We start from the raw sequence: 16,140 nt of genomic DNA on the forward strand, positions 1-16,140 counted from the left end.
GACCTTTTACATTTGAAATGCTTGCATGCTACAGATTCCCTTTAGGAGGTTTCAAACTGGATGTGACGATGGGGCTTCCTTTGAACAGTTACAGGATAGCCTGAACTGAAGTCACACATAAGTAATTCTATATTGTTTCTACTAGGGACTAAGAAAACCTTAACATAGCACAGAACACTTCTATGGATGCCTGGATATGCAGGTCTGTCCACATGATGGAGACCAACTGTGTGTTCTCCACCTGAAGCTAAGAGTTGGATCCTGTATGTTGTCATTTTCCCAAGACTGCACCACCATCTGGATATCAAGCAACAACAGCAGGCTGTCACTTATCCTCCAACCTACCAACTGACTACAAGGCATAGTTCCCATGACATGCCCCCACCCCAGGTTTGATACATGTACAAGGATGGCTCAAAGTAACATTTGTTTATCTGTTATGATGAAGGATGTTACAGAGAAATGAACAGCCAGATGAAGAGATTCACGGAGCATGGTAAGGGAGTAATAAGCTTGGGTGGTATTTTGTGGGTTCACTATGCTTCTAGTACCTCCATATGTTGAGCTACCCAGAAACTTATCAAATCTTGCTGGTCATTTGTTTTTATACATGCCGTCTTCAGCTGCCCCTGCTCCCGTCTCCCTGAAGTCAGTGGTTGGGGCTGAACCTTCCAAGCCCAATCCTTTCAAATTACTCAGTAATTACTCAGACACTGTTCTTGAGAATGAGAGGTGGGGTACTGGAAAAGGTACATTAAGTACTCTTCAAACACTGTTAACATCACTACTTGTTAAATTTTAAGTTCTTATTGAAAAAAAAAAGTCATTTCTGATGTTCTTTTTCCTGTAGATAACCAAATATTTTGGGGATGGGACAGTTTGGTTCCTAGTTAGCAGCACTTGGACTCTGCCTGGCTTCCCTGGATGCCATGAGAAAAAGGATGATCAGTCCAAAAGTGAGTCAGAGTATTCCTGTTATCCTCAGCACCAGCCATGTATTATCAGCACCAGCCATTGTGAACACTCTGTGGACGCCTAAGAAAGCTTCACGAGGATTGCAGCTGATTGTCCGACTCCTGAAGGTGCGGCCCAGTGGAGGTTGTTTGAAAGACTGTGTACTAGGTTCTAGATGACCCCTCAAACATGTACACCAGAGTGGGCGCACCCCATCGAGTGACCTAGCAGAGGGGTCACAGATAAGAAGCAAGACTGTGACTGACTCACACATAAACTTCCATGGCTGTGATTGGGCGCCAACAAAGTGTGCTAGGATTGGTCCAATCTCCCCTGCTCTGTCTACAGAAGCAGGCCGCTCAGCTTTACTTTAGTGAGCGGCTGGAGGCACCCTCCTGTATTGCAATGGTAGTCCCATTGAGGACGAGTCTCCTCATTCCTCTTTGCAGCATTGTGTGACTGAATGGGTCCCCAGAAGAAAGCAGCAGCAGCAGCAGCAGCAGCGGCTGTGGCAACAGAAGGGACAGTAATGACAGAGGCAGTGGTAGTCGCCGCCGCTGTGTGGTCGGCAGCCATCTCTGAACGTGGCCAGTAGCTTGACAGTTTGACAGCCAAAGCAGCAGCAGTTCAAGGGCTGACTGGCCAGGGCAGGATGCTGAAGGGTGGAGGGAAGGAGAGAGAGTTGCCAAGAGATGGCTGAGACTGAAGAAGGGCAAAAAGCTACAAAGAACCAGAGGAAATAAATGGCAGGTCCTGGTTACAGGAAGTACCGAGTCTTTAGGGCCAAGAGCTGGAATACTGGCTGCCACTGAGGGTTAAAAAAAAAAAATCCCAATTTCTAGGCCTATGAAAGGGCTATAACACTTGCAGGGCGTGGGGATCTGATATCTGACACCTGTAGTGGACCCTCTATGTAGACAAGGATGGCCCTGGACTCTCTATGTAGACAAGGATGGCCCTGGACTCCCTATGTAGACAAGGATGGCCCTGGACTCCCTATGTAGACAAGGATGGCCCTGGACTCCCTATGTAGACAAGGATGGCCCTGGACTCCCTATGTAGACAAGGATGGCCCTGGACTCCCTATGTAGACAAGGATGGCCCTGGACTCTCTATGTAGACAAGGATGGCCCTGGACTCCCTATGTAGACAAGGATGGCCCTGGACTCCCTATGTAGACAAGGATGGCCCTGGACTCTCTATGTAGACAAGGATGGCCCTGGACTCTCTATGTAGACAAGGATGGTTCTGGATTTCTGATCTTCCTGCTTCCATGTCCAGGTGTTGGGTTATGGGCATATGTTATAACACCTGGTTCACTGGGTGTTGGAGCTCAAATGATCTCAAGTTAGGCAACCGTTCCAACAACTGAGCCATAGTCCTCAGACTCTGAGTCTGTATTTTTTTAATAGTTGAGAGAAATAAAGGAAATTTTTAGGCAAAATAACACTGAAAGAGATTCCAAAGTGGGGCCTGGAGGCCATTAACAGACAGGACTCACATTCATCAGCGGCCACCTAGACTGTGAACTCTGGTCCCCGCATTGCTGAGCACAGATCTGCAGGGAGCTCACACTGGGCCTGGAGGACACACATGGACTCTTGCTTTGTGGTCGTCTCCAATCTGTTTAGACTTCCTGTATTTTCTAGCCTTCATATAGCCCCTGTCTTTTCTCAATGTCCAGTGAACCACATAAAGTCCCTACTGTTCGTCTTAGGACCTTTAGTTCAGAGCTATCTGAGCCTGCATCCCTGAACTGCAAGACCTCAAATCAATGCCTCTCTAGATTCTGAAGTTTCTGAATTGGGACTGATTGACAGTTATACCCATCTTTATCATTTTCCCCTACATAAAGTATATATGTTTAAATACATAGAAATCAATTAATCAAGCAGAAAAGTATTTCATACTTATATATCTATAGAATAAATCAAGTAACACATAGTATATTGTGTTACCAGTTACTATACTGTTTACTACTGTTAAAATACAGAGCTTGGGATTGTGGAGGAACTGTCATCTCTGATGGGGAGACCAGGAAGGCCTGGGATGGGGCTCACCAAGCTAGGTCTGAAGGGATCTGTTGAGTAAAGGTCCTGGAGGTCACTCGCTGCAGAGGCCACACATGGAGCCCAGTCCAGAGTCCGAGGTGTGCTGGGATGGGAGGAAAAGCAGGACTGAGCAAAGAAAACTGGTGAGCAGCAGCTGAGGCTGAAACCAAAGCCCAAAGCAAGAGCCGGAAGCCCATCTAGAGGGGCCGAGGACGCTACACTGCCTCCTTGTTTTTGAAAGAGCCAATAGGTTTTCGAACATTAGTCAAGTGTAAGGCCATAAATGTCTTACAACGAAAAACTGGCCACAGGGCAAGAGATAGATGTGCAGAGGAGAGAACAAATGTAGGGTACAAAGGGGGGGGGACCCTACCACCCACTTAAGTCATGAGGGATAGGCTGTGGGATGAGGAGGAGGAGGAGGAGGAGGAGGAGACAGACTGAAAAATGGTTAGGAGCAAAGCTTCTGGGACTTGTGACCTGCTGGTGTGCGGGGAGAGCGGGGCCAGGCAGCCGCGACCTTGTGAGTGTGTGGTGACACCATCAAGTTAATCAAAGGCACAAAGGATGCAAGAGAGACATGATGTCTAACAGACGCTGGGCCCAGGCACGCTGACAACCCCTCCGGGGCCATGGCCCCTGTGAAAATACTTGTGGCTAATGGCATCTGACGCTAAAAGCATGTTAACAAGTAGGAAAATCGCTTAACTTCTCTCAGGTGAGATAAAGAAAACTCTAAGAACCAGCTTCCAAATGGAAACCAGACAGCTACCTAAAAGTGCTTCAAAGAAACGAGAAAATGTTAACTGCCATGAACTATCATCAGAACAAGGACAAAGCCCCAGGAAATAACAATGTCTAACCTAATTCCCTCAAGCTGGAGTTCCTACATGACGTCAGTAGAGGTTAGGGCCAAAGGGACTGGAGGTAGAATCAGCTGAAATCTAAGACTCTGGAAGCAAGACAACAAGAATCAATAAAGAAAACAATTGCTGGCATTCAGCTCCTTGATAAAAACCAAAGTACACACACTAAAACTGCTTCCCTCCATTGCCTTTTAAAAAATCACGGGGCCGAGGAGATGGCTCAGTAGGTAAGAGCCCTTGCTGAGCAAGCATGAGGATCTGAGTTCAAGTCCTGAGGGCCCACATAACAAGCAAAGCGTGGCTGTGCACACACCTGTCACCCCAGCCATGTTGGGGGTGGAGAGAGGAGGATCACCGAGGGCGGCTGGCTGCCAGCCTCCTTCCAGGTTTGGTGGGAGACCCTGTCCCAAAGGAGTAAGGTTAAGAGTGATAGAGGAGGATTCCAAACGTCCTCCTCTGGCCTTCCATGTGCACACATGCACACACACATCCACACATACACATGTGTGAAGGCACACACCCACAGACACATGCACGCAAGCATACACACATATACACACACAACTCAATACAGACACATAACATGGAAAAAATGTAGATTTCTTTTTAATAGCAGAAAATATTTGGGCTTATGTTCTAGAAGGATAAGAGTCCATTACCATCACAGCAGGGAAGTGTGGCAGCAGCCAGACATAGCAAATGGAACAGCTGAGCACTCACAAAGCAATTCACAAGCAGGAAGCAGAAAACAGATTTCTTTTCTCTCTCTCTCTCTCTCTCTCTCTCTCTCTCTCTCTCTCTCTCTCTCTCTCTCCCTCCTCCCTTCCTTCCTTCCTTCCTTCCTTCCTTCCTTCCTTCCTTCCTTCCTTCCTTCCTTCCTTCCTTCCTTCCTTCCTTCCTTCCTTTTTTTAAATCCAGTAAGACAGTATCTGCAAACACACACACAACTAACTTGCCCAAAGAGCTGGAGGCAATCTCAAAATTTCAGAGGGAAATTGTTATCATTTCCTTACGGACCTGGCTCTCCATCAACACAGTCATTAAAGAACAGAACTTGTCAAAAAAAATCACTTGGCCGCTTCTGGCGCTGGGCGCAGCTGTTGCCACTCCTGAAGTACCTACCGGGTCTGCCAGCAACCCCTGTCCCCACGCCCCATCCCCAGCTTTCAATGGTTTTGTTTTGTGCGGTTAGGATCCTGTGGGACAGAGAATAACCTGTTCTGATTGTGGCCATTAATGGACTCAGCTGGCGCCGGGGAACATGAAATGGGAACTGAAAGGCCCATCTGAGAAGTGTGTGGGCTGGAGGGGACAGCAGGCACTCCCACTTGGGATGGTGAACAGTCACTGAGTGAAGGGGTTCCAGCATCTGAGTCACACACAATGCTTTGCATTCTACTTGCTCCTGTCTGGGCAAGAACCCAACAAAGGAGCTGCCTGAACTTCACCTTGAAGGTCAACCCAAGGGACCAGAGCCAGGTGTCTGGTGCTGGGCCTTCTGAGGACCCAGGGACCTTCCCCCGCCCCCATCCCCCTGCAGCTTGGGGCATCTGGAGGTGAGAAGTTAGGCTTTATCTCTGCAGAGATCAGAGGTTGAGTGGTGATCTGCTGACTTTTCTAAGTGGGGAGCCAAGCAAAGAAAACTCAGGCATAGGTTAGGTAGGGAGACATTCAGTGATAATTCTTCCTTAGGCTGCCAGGTCATCATGTAAAATATCGTGCTTGTATTTAACAAATGTAACTATTTTACTTAGAAAATAGGGAAAAGGGAAAGGGAAAGAGAGAGAGACAACTCAAATATTTAAAAATAGAATAGCTAGCACATTTGAAGAAAATCCAAGTTCCTTAGAAATACACAGTATCTGCAAACACACATATAACTAACTTAGCCAAAGAGCTGGAGGCAATCTCAAAATTTCAGAGAGAAATTTTTATCATTTCTTCTACTTAGGCTTGGAGAATTTGACATGCTGTTTTCTACTCCCCCACTTCAAACTGACGAAAAAAAACCCCAACAATCTCCATGTTCAATTAGATTAAATTAAATTAAATTAAATTAACAACCAGAGTTTGTACCCTGGAGAGAGACGTATGAGGAAAATAAGTGGGATATACCAATGTTTTCCTAAATACAGTGAGATGTATCAACACACTATTTTGAAGAATAAGGTGCAAAGAATTATTTATGCTTCTCCTAAGTTTGAGTTCTAGCAATATGAAAATAAACTTCCTTGTCTCAGAGTGAAACTATTAACTGTGCATCCCAGGACGTCCCGTTTGGAAGGGGTATTTTTTTTTTCATCTAAATTGTACAGATTCATCAGTGTATACTCTTTGAGAATAGTATGTTGCTTGCCTATGGAAGGTCACTGTCTTTCTGCTTGGGGAAGCACAGAGGGAGAGCAGGCCACCCTCTGACTGCCCAGGGCCAGCAGGCCACCCTCTGACTGCCCAGGGCCAGCAGGCCAACCTCTGACTGCACAGGGCCATGCCTGCTTTGTTCCCAACATAGTACTGAGCACCCTGTTACTCTCAGTGTTGGGTCACAGAGGGTGAGTGACCAAGCACACCCACAGGGGCCACGTGGTCAAGGCGGAGCTTCAGGGCCATGACACACTTCCCTTGCAAGTCCAGGTAACTAGAGACCACTAGGTCTTCAGAGCTGGGTAGGTGAGCCCCACAACATCCCCCCGGAGTGCAATCATGCCCTTTCTCCATTTCTGGGAACTCTACAGGCTTCGCTCTGGGGGTCTGCATGGATTGGCCTTTGCTTTCTGAAGAAAGAATCTGGTTATTTCTCTTGGCAACATAAGCAAACCTGCCCTTCCCAGAGGCCTTTCTCCTGAGGTTTGAGCCAATTGCTGTTGATAATCTACCATCTTCTGTCCAAGCTTGCAAGCTCGTTTCTTCACTGTGATTCATGTCTGAGTTTCTTTTGAGTCAAATTATCATATCTCCCTGGTGAGATGTGCCACATGACTTTCTTGTTAGAACAAAAATCAAATACAGAACCTGCATGGAGAATGGCTCTGTGTCCCCTTCCCCACAGCACGTTTCCCTTTTGTTTGGACACATTTCTGTGGGCTACTTGATTGCTAATGAAGCCTCCCTGGGTTTCGGGCAATTCTCAGACATGGCTGACTTGGAAAGCACAGAGAATTGGCTAGAACAGAGGAGCAGGGGAAAACCCACCGTTCCGAGAATCTTGAACAAAGCACGCAACTGAGTTTTCCTTGTGGATTGGACAAAAGCAGACAGACCAAATGCCTGAGCATAGCACTTCAGGGCAGTAGCTGAGGATTCTCAACCTTTTGTCCCTGGAGATGCTTCGGTATGAAAGGCCGTCTATGCTCCAGTAGGTTTGGAGGCCAAACATTCCAGAACATTTGGAATACTTCCTTGGCAAATAACCTTTTCCTTTTTCTCATTTGCTTTTTGGAGTTCTAGTTATTTCTGTGTGTCTCAGAGACATAACTTAAAAACCAAACTGCTTATACGACATAGGTGTCCATCTCCACACAGGAGGGATAGCCCTACTTTCTGAAGTGTTCTTTGCTTCTCCCCACTTCCAAAACAACATGACATTTAAACTTCTCACATAGTATGACCCATTAGATGTTTCTCATCGTAACCCTCAGATCTCTTATCCTTTAACACCTACTATGACTCAGGCATGTCTCCAGAACATGTCTGTTCTCTTGCTTTGTGTCTATATGGAATGTCTCTCTTTCACCTCCTTGGGGAAACTCCCATTTTGCTTTAGAGATGAGTCGCTCTTGTCCCAGGTTGGCTCAGGTGTCCCCAAGTTCTTCATAGGCCCCTGAATATTTGTCTGGGTCATGTACTTTTCTACTAGATCTGCAGCTGTTATACCCCAGCTCTGTCACCACACTGAATTTACAGAGGGTGGGGGGCAATGCAGTGTTCCCCTGTGCATCCCTGGCAGTGAATAACTTATCACATTAAACTCCCTGAAATCTTACTTTGCTGAAGATAGTAATGTGACCCTTCATCTATTTTTCCCTTCCCTCTCTCCCTTGTTCCCTGCTTTTCTTTCAGACGAGAGTTCTATAGTCTATAATCAATATCATTACTTAGTATTTTTCTTGGACATAAAAACATTATTTTAGCCGGGCGGTGGTGGCGCACGCCTTTAATCCCAGCACTTGGGAGGCAGAGGCAGGCAGATCTCCGTGAGTTCGAGGCCAGCCTGGGCTACCAAGTGAGTTCCAGGAAAGGCGCAAAGCTACACAGAGAAACCCTGTCTCGAAAAACCAAAAAAAAAAAAAAAAAAAAAACAAAACAAAAAACAAAAAACAAAAAACAAAAAACATTATTTTAGCAATAAGAGGTGTAGCATGTATTTTAAAATATGTTCTTGGATTTTACAGTCTTCATCCATAGAATCGATCCCACAACTTTTTATTTTCAAGTTATGATTTAGTAGGAAATATGGATAAGGGGTAAGGAAGTCATCTAGCTGTATAGATTTAGCAAAACATATTGCCACCTTTCTGCAAAGTACCTTATTCTGTCTCGGTGCTCCAAGTCCTGGTTTACTCTGTTCTCTGACTTTTAAATGCAAGAGGTGACAGAGATGATCATGGTATAGTGAGGTTTCCATAGCTAGTTGACACATCAAGTTGTGGAGCCCATTCTCAGTGGATACATTTACACTATATCTCTCATGTAGGAAACTCGGGTAACATTGTAGAAGAAGGGGAAGCAATTGGAAAAGCCAGAGCATCAGAGAGATAGTGGTGGGCTTGTGCCTGGAGTAATGTCAGGAACTACACCCATGGTCTCACAAACAGGACAGCTCGAACGTGAGTTGAACAAGGACAACACCAACAGATGTGCTAAAGTAGATGGCGGGAGTTGGGGGGGGAAGCCCATTAGGTCTCAATCAACCCTACACAAAGACCTACAGGCAACCAAAGAACGCTGAGAGTGGGAGAAACAGTCTTCCCAGGGAAGAGCATGCCAGTGAGTGATCTGATACCTAGTGGAGAGCCCTGAAAACACATATATGAGAACATTATACAGACTAGGCAGGCTATATTTATGACTCTATCTGCATGTATAATATATATTATGTATAATAATATATATTAGTATATATATATTATATATTATGTGCACGTAACAAAAATTAATGAGAAAAAGAGACCATGAATTTGAAAGAGAGCAAGGAGGGATGTATGAGAGAGTTTGATGGGAGGAAAGGATGCAGTTATACAATAATCTCAAAAAGAAAACAAGAGAAAAAGAACTGTATAGAGGTTTCATTTCACCACAGCAGAATGGCCGTCACTAAGAAACAGATGAGAATGTGCTGGTGAGGATTCTGGGAAAGGAAACTCTTGAACAGTGGTATGCAAATCAGTTTGGCCGCTGTGGAAATCTGTATGAAGGTATCTCAAAAAACTAAAAGTAGAATCACCAATATAATCCAGCTACATCACCTCACTCCTGAGACTATGCCGGGTGACTCAAAGCCAGCACACTACAGGGATCCTGCACATCCATGTTTATTGCTGTACCATTCATGACAGCTGAGTGAAAGGTGCAGCCTAGGTGTTCACCAACAAGTGACTAGATAAAAACGTGGTGTGTGTACCTAGAAGTTTTATTAAGTCATGGAGAAGAATGAAATTATAGGAAAATGCCAGGATAGAACTGGAGATCACTGTGATAAGTGAAATAAGCCAGACTCTGAAACACAAGTAGCTCTTGTCTTTTATGTGTGGATCCTATATATGCATATATACACACATATATGTGTATAATATTTGAACATAGAAACATGACCATCTGGAAAAATGAAAGGAATGAGTGAGAGGTAGAGGAGAGATAAAGAAAAGGGCACAGGGGGCAAATATGGTCAATGCACAGATATATTTGAATGAAAATATCTTGCACCACTATGCAAATGAAAATATGCCAACAAAAATGTTAAAAGAATATGACAGAGATGGGCTCAAACCCTACTATAATACAATTTCTGTATAAAGAACACAATGTAAATTTCTCTTGGATCTTGTTACTAAAGTTATTTTTTCTTAACCTCACTAATACTTCAAATGAATGTTTACTGTATGCTAGATAGAATTTTAGTTCTTACGATCTATTATGTGACTAAATCTTCACAACATCTCATAGGGCTGATATCGGAGTAACTTCATTTTATGGGTGAAGAAACTGAGGGCTGCCAAGGATAGACAACTTGCTCAAGATTCTTAGGAAACACACACAGTTCAAGGCATGAGAGAGGGGGCTAAATCCTGTCACAGTTCTAAATCTAGCTGTCTTGGGCAGGCTCTCTATTGCTATGATAAATGCCATGACCTAAAGCAACTTGGGGAGGAAAGGGTCAACTTGGCTATGCTTCCATATCACAGTTCATCACCAAAGGAAGTCAGGCCAAGAACTCAAACAGGGCAGGATCCTGGAGTCAGGAGCAGATGCAGAGGCCATGGAGGGGTGCTGCTTACTGGCTTACTCCTCATGGCTTGCTCAGTCTGCTTTCTTATAGAACCCAGGACCACCAATGAGGGATGGTACCACCCACAATGGGCTGGGCCCTCTCCCATCAATCACTATTTAAGAAAATGTCCCACAGGCTTGCCCTCAGCCTAATCTTATGGAGGCATTTTCTCAGTTGAGGTTCCCTTCTCTGTGATGACTCTAGCCTGTGTCAAGTTGACATAGCACAGCAACTGCATTTAAAAAGCCACCATTTGAAGATGTTCCTTATCCGCACGAGGATGAAGACTGCCCGGGTTTAGGGAAAACAGAACAAGAATATCGCAGAGCAGTCCTTCTCAGCAGATTCTCAATTTCCTAAAGCTTGGTTTTACTCACATTACAGACTTGGCCACAAAACTCAAGTAGTCGGGTGATAGAGACAAAGTGAGGGATGGCCAGGACCTGAGGCCTCATGTGAGCTGATACTTAGAAGGCATTTCCCCCTGCAAAACTGTATAAGTTCATCTACCCAATACCATTGCTCCGGACCAATGCTAGCATGCTCTGTAATGAAAGATGGGGTAAGGGGTGAGGTACTGGGGCATGGGATTATTCCTAATGGAATTTTCCATTTTGTATTTGCTCCGTAGCTCCTTTCCCTTTGCTTTCTTTTCATATATTTTCACATTTTCTTTTCTCCTTTTTAAAAAAATTATTATTTATTTGAGACTCAGAGTATTTGCTTTAAAATCATCTTCCATGATCACTGGATGGGTTGCATGAAAAAGTAAGTTTTTTTTAAATGCATCAACAAATAGCATTTTATTTTAAGGTATAACACATCTTAATGAGTTGTCAATCAGAGAATGTTTAAAGTGAGCTGTAAGACATCCTAGTTTGCACCTGCAGATCAAATGTCTTCAGGAGATTGGAATGGGAAGTAATTTTGCATACATTCAGATATGCATTGCCCATAGTTTGTTACAGAAGTCACAAGGTAGGTATTTTTAAATAGTCCATGAAAAATTGGACTCAGCTATTTTATGAATTGTTATTTGAGCCTATAACTAATCTCTTTGACATTAACATCTTTAATAAACATTTGAGCAATATCTGCATGCAGAGAATTGGCTAGAACTAAGACATCATCTCTATTCATTAGGCTTATATTTTCTCAATAACCTAATTTTGTCTTTCATAAGATATTAATGCTTTTGGAAGTCTTACTCTTAATCCTATTAATTCCTAAGCTACCCTTTAAAAGTGCATGAAGCAATATGCAAAGGCTGTCAATTTCACTGAATTATACATTGAACCGCTAAGGGTAAAGCTGAGAATTTCAGGGCTGCTGAAATGTGGAGCTTCATCTGAAAGTGTTCTGGAATGAAACAAAACTCCAGGGACACAGTTGAGATTGGTTCCTGTGGCTTTGCAGGCTTCTGATCTCAGATTGCTGGCACCAGACCAGGTGGCGACTGCTTGGCTGGGCACAGCAGGTCTATGTCTGCTTTGGACGACGGGTCTATGCTTAAGAGCAGCTGTGCCTCAGCTGCTATTGGTGCCATGTGCGGTGGGTCTCGATAATCAAGCTGGACAGAGAGCTCAGCCTAAGGCTAAGCAGCACTGGGTCCAAAGTGAAGAACCGTGAGTGGCCAAGAGTGAGACACAGAGCACTGCTTGACACGCATAGGCAACTGATGGTTATAACACTCTAACACTAGTTCCAAGGTTGTAGAAGTAACCAGCTACTGTCTCTCTGGATTCAAGGCCCACTCCACGCAATGAAACCCACCTCTGACCCTGTCAGAGTAGCCAAGAACCTGAGACTGCATAGACCATGGGCCTAGAAGAAAAACAAACACGAACATGCTGCCACAAAAACATAATAACACAATGACCCTTAATGACATTCTGCTATACTCACACTTAAGTGCCTGGCTCAGCCAGCAACAGAGAACCTCCAGTAGAAGGGAACTAACACACAGACCCACAGCTGGACAACTCTGGAGCATTCGGCGCTAAGCGGATGTCTTCACCGGGGAGCTATGCAGAAGAGGAGGTGGGGAGATTGGAAGTCCCGAGGGGACGGATGACAGGAAGGAAACCATATCTTCCAGATACGTATGAATCCACAGAGACTGTGACAGCATGCACAGGGCCTACACAGGTCCAAGCCAGTTGGGGTCCCGGGGCTGCAAGGGGATGTAGACATGGGCTCCCACTCCTAAGCAAGAAGTTGTCTGTGACTGACACTGCTTACAAAGGAAAACCTAGTTTTCTCCAGTGGCATCTCACTGGATATATTAACCCCATGCCCAGTAATAGTTGGTCAATACAAACTCAATGGTGTTTCTTTCTCATATTGTTTTGTTTGGACAATTTTTATCTTATTGTTCTTTTGCTGATAGATTTTGCTTTCCATTTTTGTGTGTGTATGTTTCTTGTTTTTGCTTATTTTTTTTTTTTAAGAAAGAGAGAAAGGGCACAGAGTTGGGTGGGTGATGGGGTGGGGAGGATCTGAGAACCGCCAGGAGAGGGAAAAGCATGATCAGAATATATTGTATGAAAATGTTTTCTTAATTTTAAAAAAAGCAAAGCATGAAATCATTAATCCCGTGCATTATCTCCTCCAAAAGTTGGCACCAACTTTTATAAAGTCTGCTTATATCCATTTACCGCTATTCTTTCCCACATTTCCAGTGTGTGGTGCACACCACTTGACTCATAAAATGCTTCACAATTGCTAACAGTGGAGGCTGGGACTTGGATGAAGCAGTCTATGAAACTGCAGTGTTTTGTTTTCCACCAAGTTATTCAGCCAGAACCCGAGGGTCTTAAAGCTAGCAACATGGAGACAGACTAGAGACCACCTCTGTTTGGGCACTATGGGTAAGCACTGTTAAAACTACAATATAACAAGTCAGGATACAATTAACAAAGAAAAAAAAATACTCTGGTTCCAGATTAGATGGTTCCAAAATGTGAGCTGATTCTACAGACAAGGGATTGATTCAAAGACTATCCCAAAGTTTAGAAATACACTCCTGCATACTTCTATTTCTATTGCGAGAAGTCATGCTCTTCAAAAATGACCCCAAGCTTATTCTACTAACATAAAGAAGCAGCTGGGTGGTGGTGGCGTACACCTGCACAGTACACCTGCACACACTCTTGGGAGGCAGAGCCAGGCGGATCTCTGTGAGTTCGAGGCCAGCTTGGTCTACAGAGCAAGCTCCAGGACAGGCACAAAACTACACAGAGAAACCCTGTCTCAAAAAACAAAACAAACAAACAAATCAACCCAATCTTCCTATTTCTTCCACCACACCTGCACAGCACACCTGCACAGCACACCTGCACAGCACACCTGCACAGCACACCTGCACACATGCTCAATGGGGAGTGTGCTACTTTGAGTTAAAGTTCTCAAAGTCAGAATGCTCCCTCCAGTTGGAGAATGAGATTCTAGCAGAATTTGCTGATGCTAAAGCTGAGGAAGAGGAGAATCCTGCATTTTATGTATGGTAGGAAGATGTTATGGTCCCAGAAAAGGCCCTGGCAGGTGTCCCCTGGGGCGCCCATGACAGCAGCGTGCACTCTGGGAGCAGCTAGAGCTGTGACAACCGCCAGCCCCTTTCCATTGACTCTTCACAGTGTCACTTCACTGGTGGATCTATAGTGGCTCTAAGTGAGGACTCGATTCCTGAGACAGCTTCAGAATTGGGATTTAACACTGAACTTAGTTTTAGGAAAATGGCTGAGCAGGAGGAGGGGAACGACAGCCTATGGCCAACACATGTTTCTATACCAGGAAGTAAAAGGGAAATGTTTTTCCTTTCCTGCTGAACACATATGAACTTGGTAGTAAGTCTCACCAGCACCTGGGAAAACACCAGTAGATGCCGCGTCTGGGCCTCGTCTGGCATCTCTGGGATCCATGCAGCTTGTTTAATATGTTGCCAGGCATCACCTAGCCCAGGCTCACCTCATACTCCTCCTTGAAGCCATAGCCCTCAGCACACTTCATCTGAGTGATGTGTTGGAGGAGGTCTGCCACACGGATGGCCGGGTGAAGCTGTCCAGTCTGGTAAGGCACGTCAGTAGCCTCGCGCTTCTTGTATGTATGGGACTGAACTAGGCTGCTGCTGGTGTCGCTGGCCATTGTGTGGGTCTCATCTAGAAAGGAAGATGGAGAAAAGAAGCGTGAACCATCAGGCTGAGTCAGGACCACAGAATGCTAACAAGCTGGCTGATGACATCCCTCCACTCGAGGACGGCTCAGCCAGAAATCAAACGTTGCACGTTCGTAGGTTTAAATGGGATTGGCAATACTGCTAGGAATGAGGTGGGAATCTTTGCTCTTACAAAGCAGTCCAAACGAGATATTGCTTCTGCAAAGCTCATTGACAGGAGCCTTCCGGCGTTTCAGTGGTAAAATTGGTAAAAAGTTTCAATCCGAAACTTCATCAAGACCTGGCGCCAAACCAGGCTTGTCCACATCCAAATGTCAGCGAATTAATTTGTGTAATGGAGTAAATAAACTCTACAAATGTTCTGTGAGCAAAAGAAAAGTGCACAAAATGGTTTGGCATATAAAGCTAGCAATGCGGATGGATGGGCACTGGGTACAGGAAATCAAAGGAGAGAGGAACACTAAGAGGGAACTTGTACTGGGAATGTTGGGATGAGTCACTTTGCATGCTCTGGGATCCGGAAGCTCAACGAAAACACCGTGGGCCAACGCGTCACACACGGAACGTTCTATGACAGCAAACATGCAGGCCAGCACAGGGTGGCACACTGGCTCCGTCAAGTCTACGGTAAGACACACCCCCCCACGCTCCCTCCGCAGCTTCTCCAAGGGGCGAGTTTGGGGAACTTACCATTGATTGGCACTTTAAAGCGGATACATATCAGGAGGAAAGAGGAGGAGAAAAAGGAAACAGGACATAAGCAACAGTACTGTGCAGATCACTACAGGCACTTCTACTGGGTGCTGTCTGTCAGTCTTCAGGGAAACTGTCTACTGAGAGGTGATCAGAGGGCGGCAAAGCCTTAACCCTCCCATCATGGTAGGATGGAGTTGTTTTCAGTTAAGCACTCAACAAAAAAAGGAGGTTAAAATTAGTGTGTAATTGCTTTTCATCCCCCATGAACCAAGAAATAACTAAATAAAGGCTATTTGTATTTAATTCATTTGTCATTTAAATTTCTTGAACAAAGCCAATCAAATTGTACTAGAAAATTAATGTCAAAATTTGGCCAAACAAGCCTAAAGAGGCTCTGCTTTAATGAGCAATGACTAGCAAATTAGATTAATAAACTGCAGAAATATTATCTATTAAAATATTTGAGGCACATGTGTTCAATTAAGGCTATTCAATTATGAATTTCATCTTCTATGGGTTAACTCTTTAAAACGCCGAATCCCTTTAGTAGTTCCATGAACTGGGAAGATTTTTTTTTTTTTTTTTTTTTATGAAATCACAATGCTAAAAACCATTTAAAGGGAGATATCAAATCAATTTCATGTATAAATAATAAAAACAGATGAGAAAGGATGGGAATTCCAGATTCTGCATTCACAGGTATTTCAGCCATAGTGGTCGCTAATGATTTTTGTTACTGTTCTACTGAAAGGCTCAGTCTTGAGGAACTTGGTGAGCTGGGCCTGTCCTGCAACCCTGCTCTGTCTGCATGGCAAAGCCCCTGGGGATGCATGGTATGAAGGGTGGCACACAGGTGTGGAGCTATGTCGCTGTTGCTGAAATGACACCCCAATCACTACAAGGCGGCTAAAG

The 16,140-nt window shown here is 44.6% G+C and overlaps 1 protein-coding gene across 1 annotated transcript in view; it reads right to left on the reverse strand.

The window, feature by feature from the left end:
* Ptprm (protein tyrosine phosphatase receptor type M) overlaps window positions 1–16,140 on the reverse strand; it is a 968,046-nt gene that overhangs the window by 166,382 nt on the left and 785,524 nt on the right. Inside the window, exons 19-20 of the mRNA XM_037210182.1 lie at window positions 15,223–15,234; window positions 14,325–14,515 (exon numbers count right to left, since the gene is read on the reverse strand). Of these exons, the coding sequence (XP_037066077.1) occupies window positions 14,325–14,515; window positions 15,223–15,234 (203 nt within the window). The remainder of the gene's footprint in view (window positions 1–14,324; window positions 14,516–15,222; window positions 15,235–16,140) is intronic.

Source organism: Peromyscus leucopus, chromosome 13 (assembly GCF_004664715.2).
Source record: "Peromyscus leucopus breed LL Stock chromosome 13, UCI_PerLeu_2.1, whole genome shotgun sequence".
NCBI classification, from domain to species: Eukaryota; Metazoa; Chordata; class Mammalia; order Rodentia; family Cricetidae; genus Peromyscus; species Peromyscus leucopus.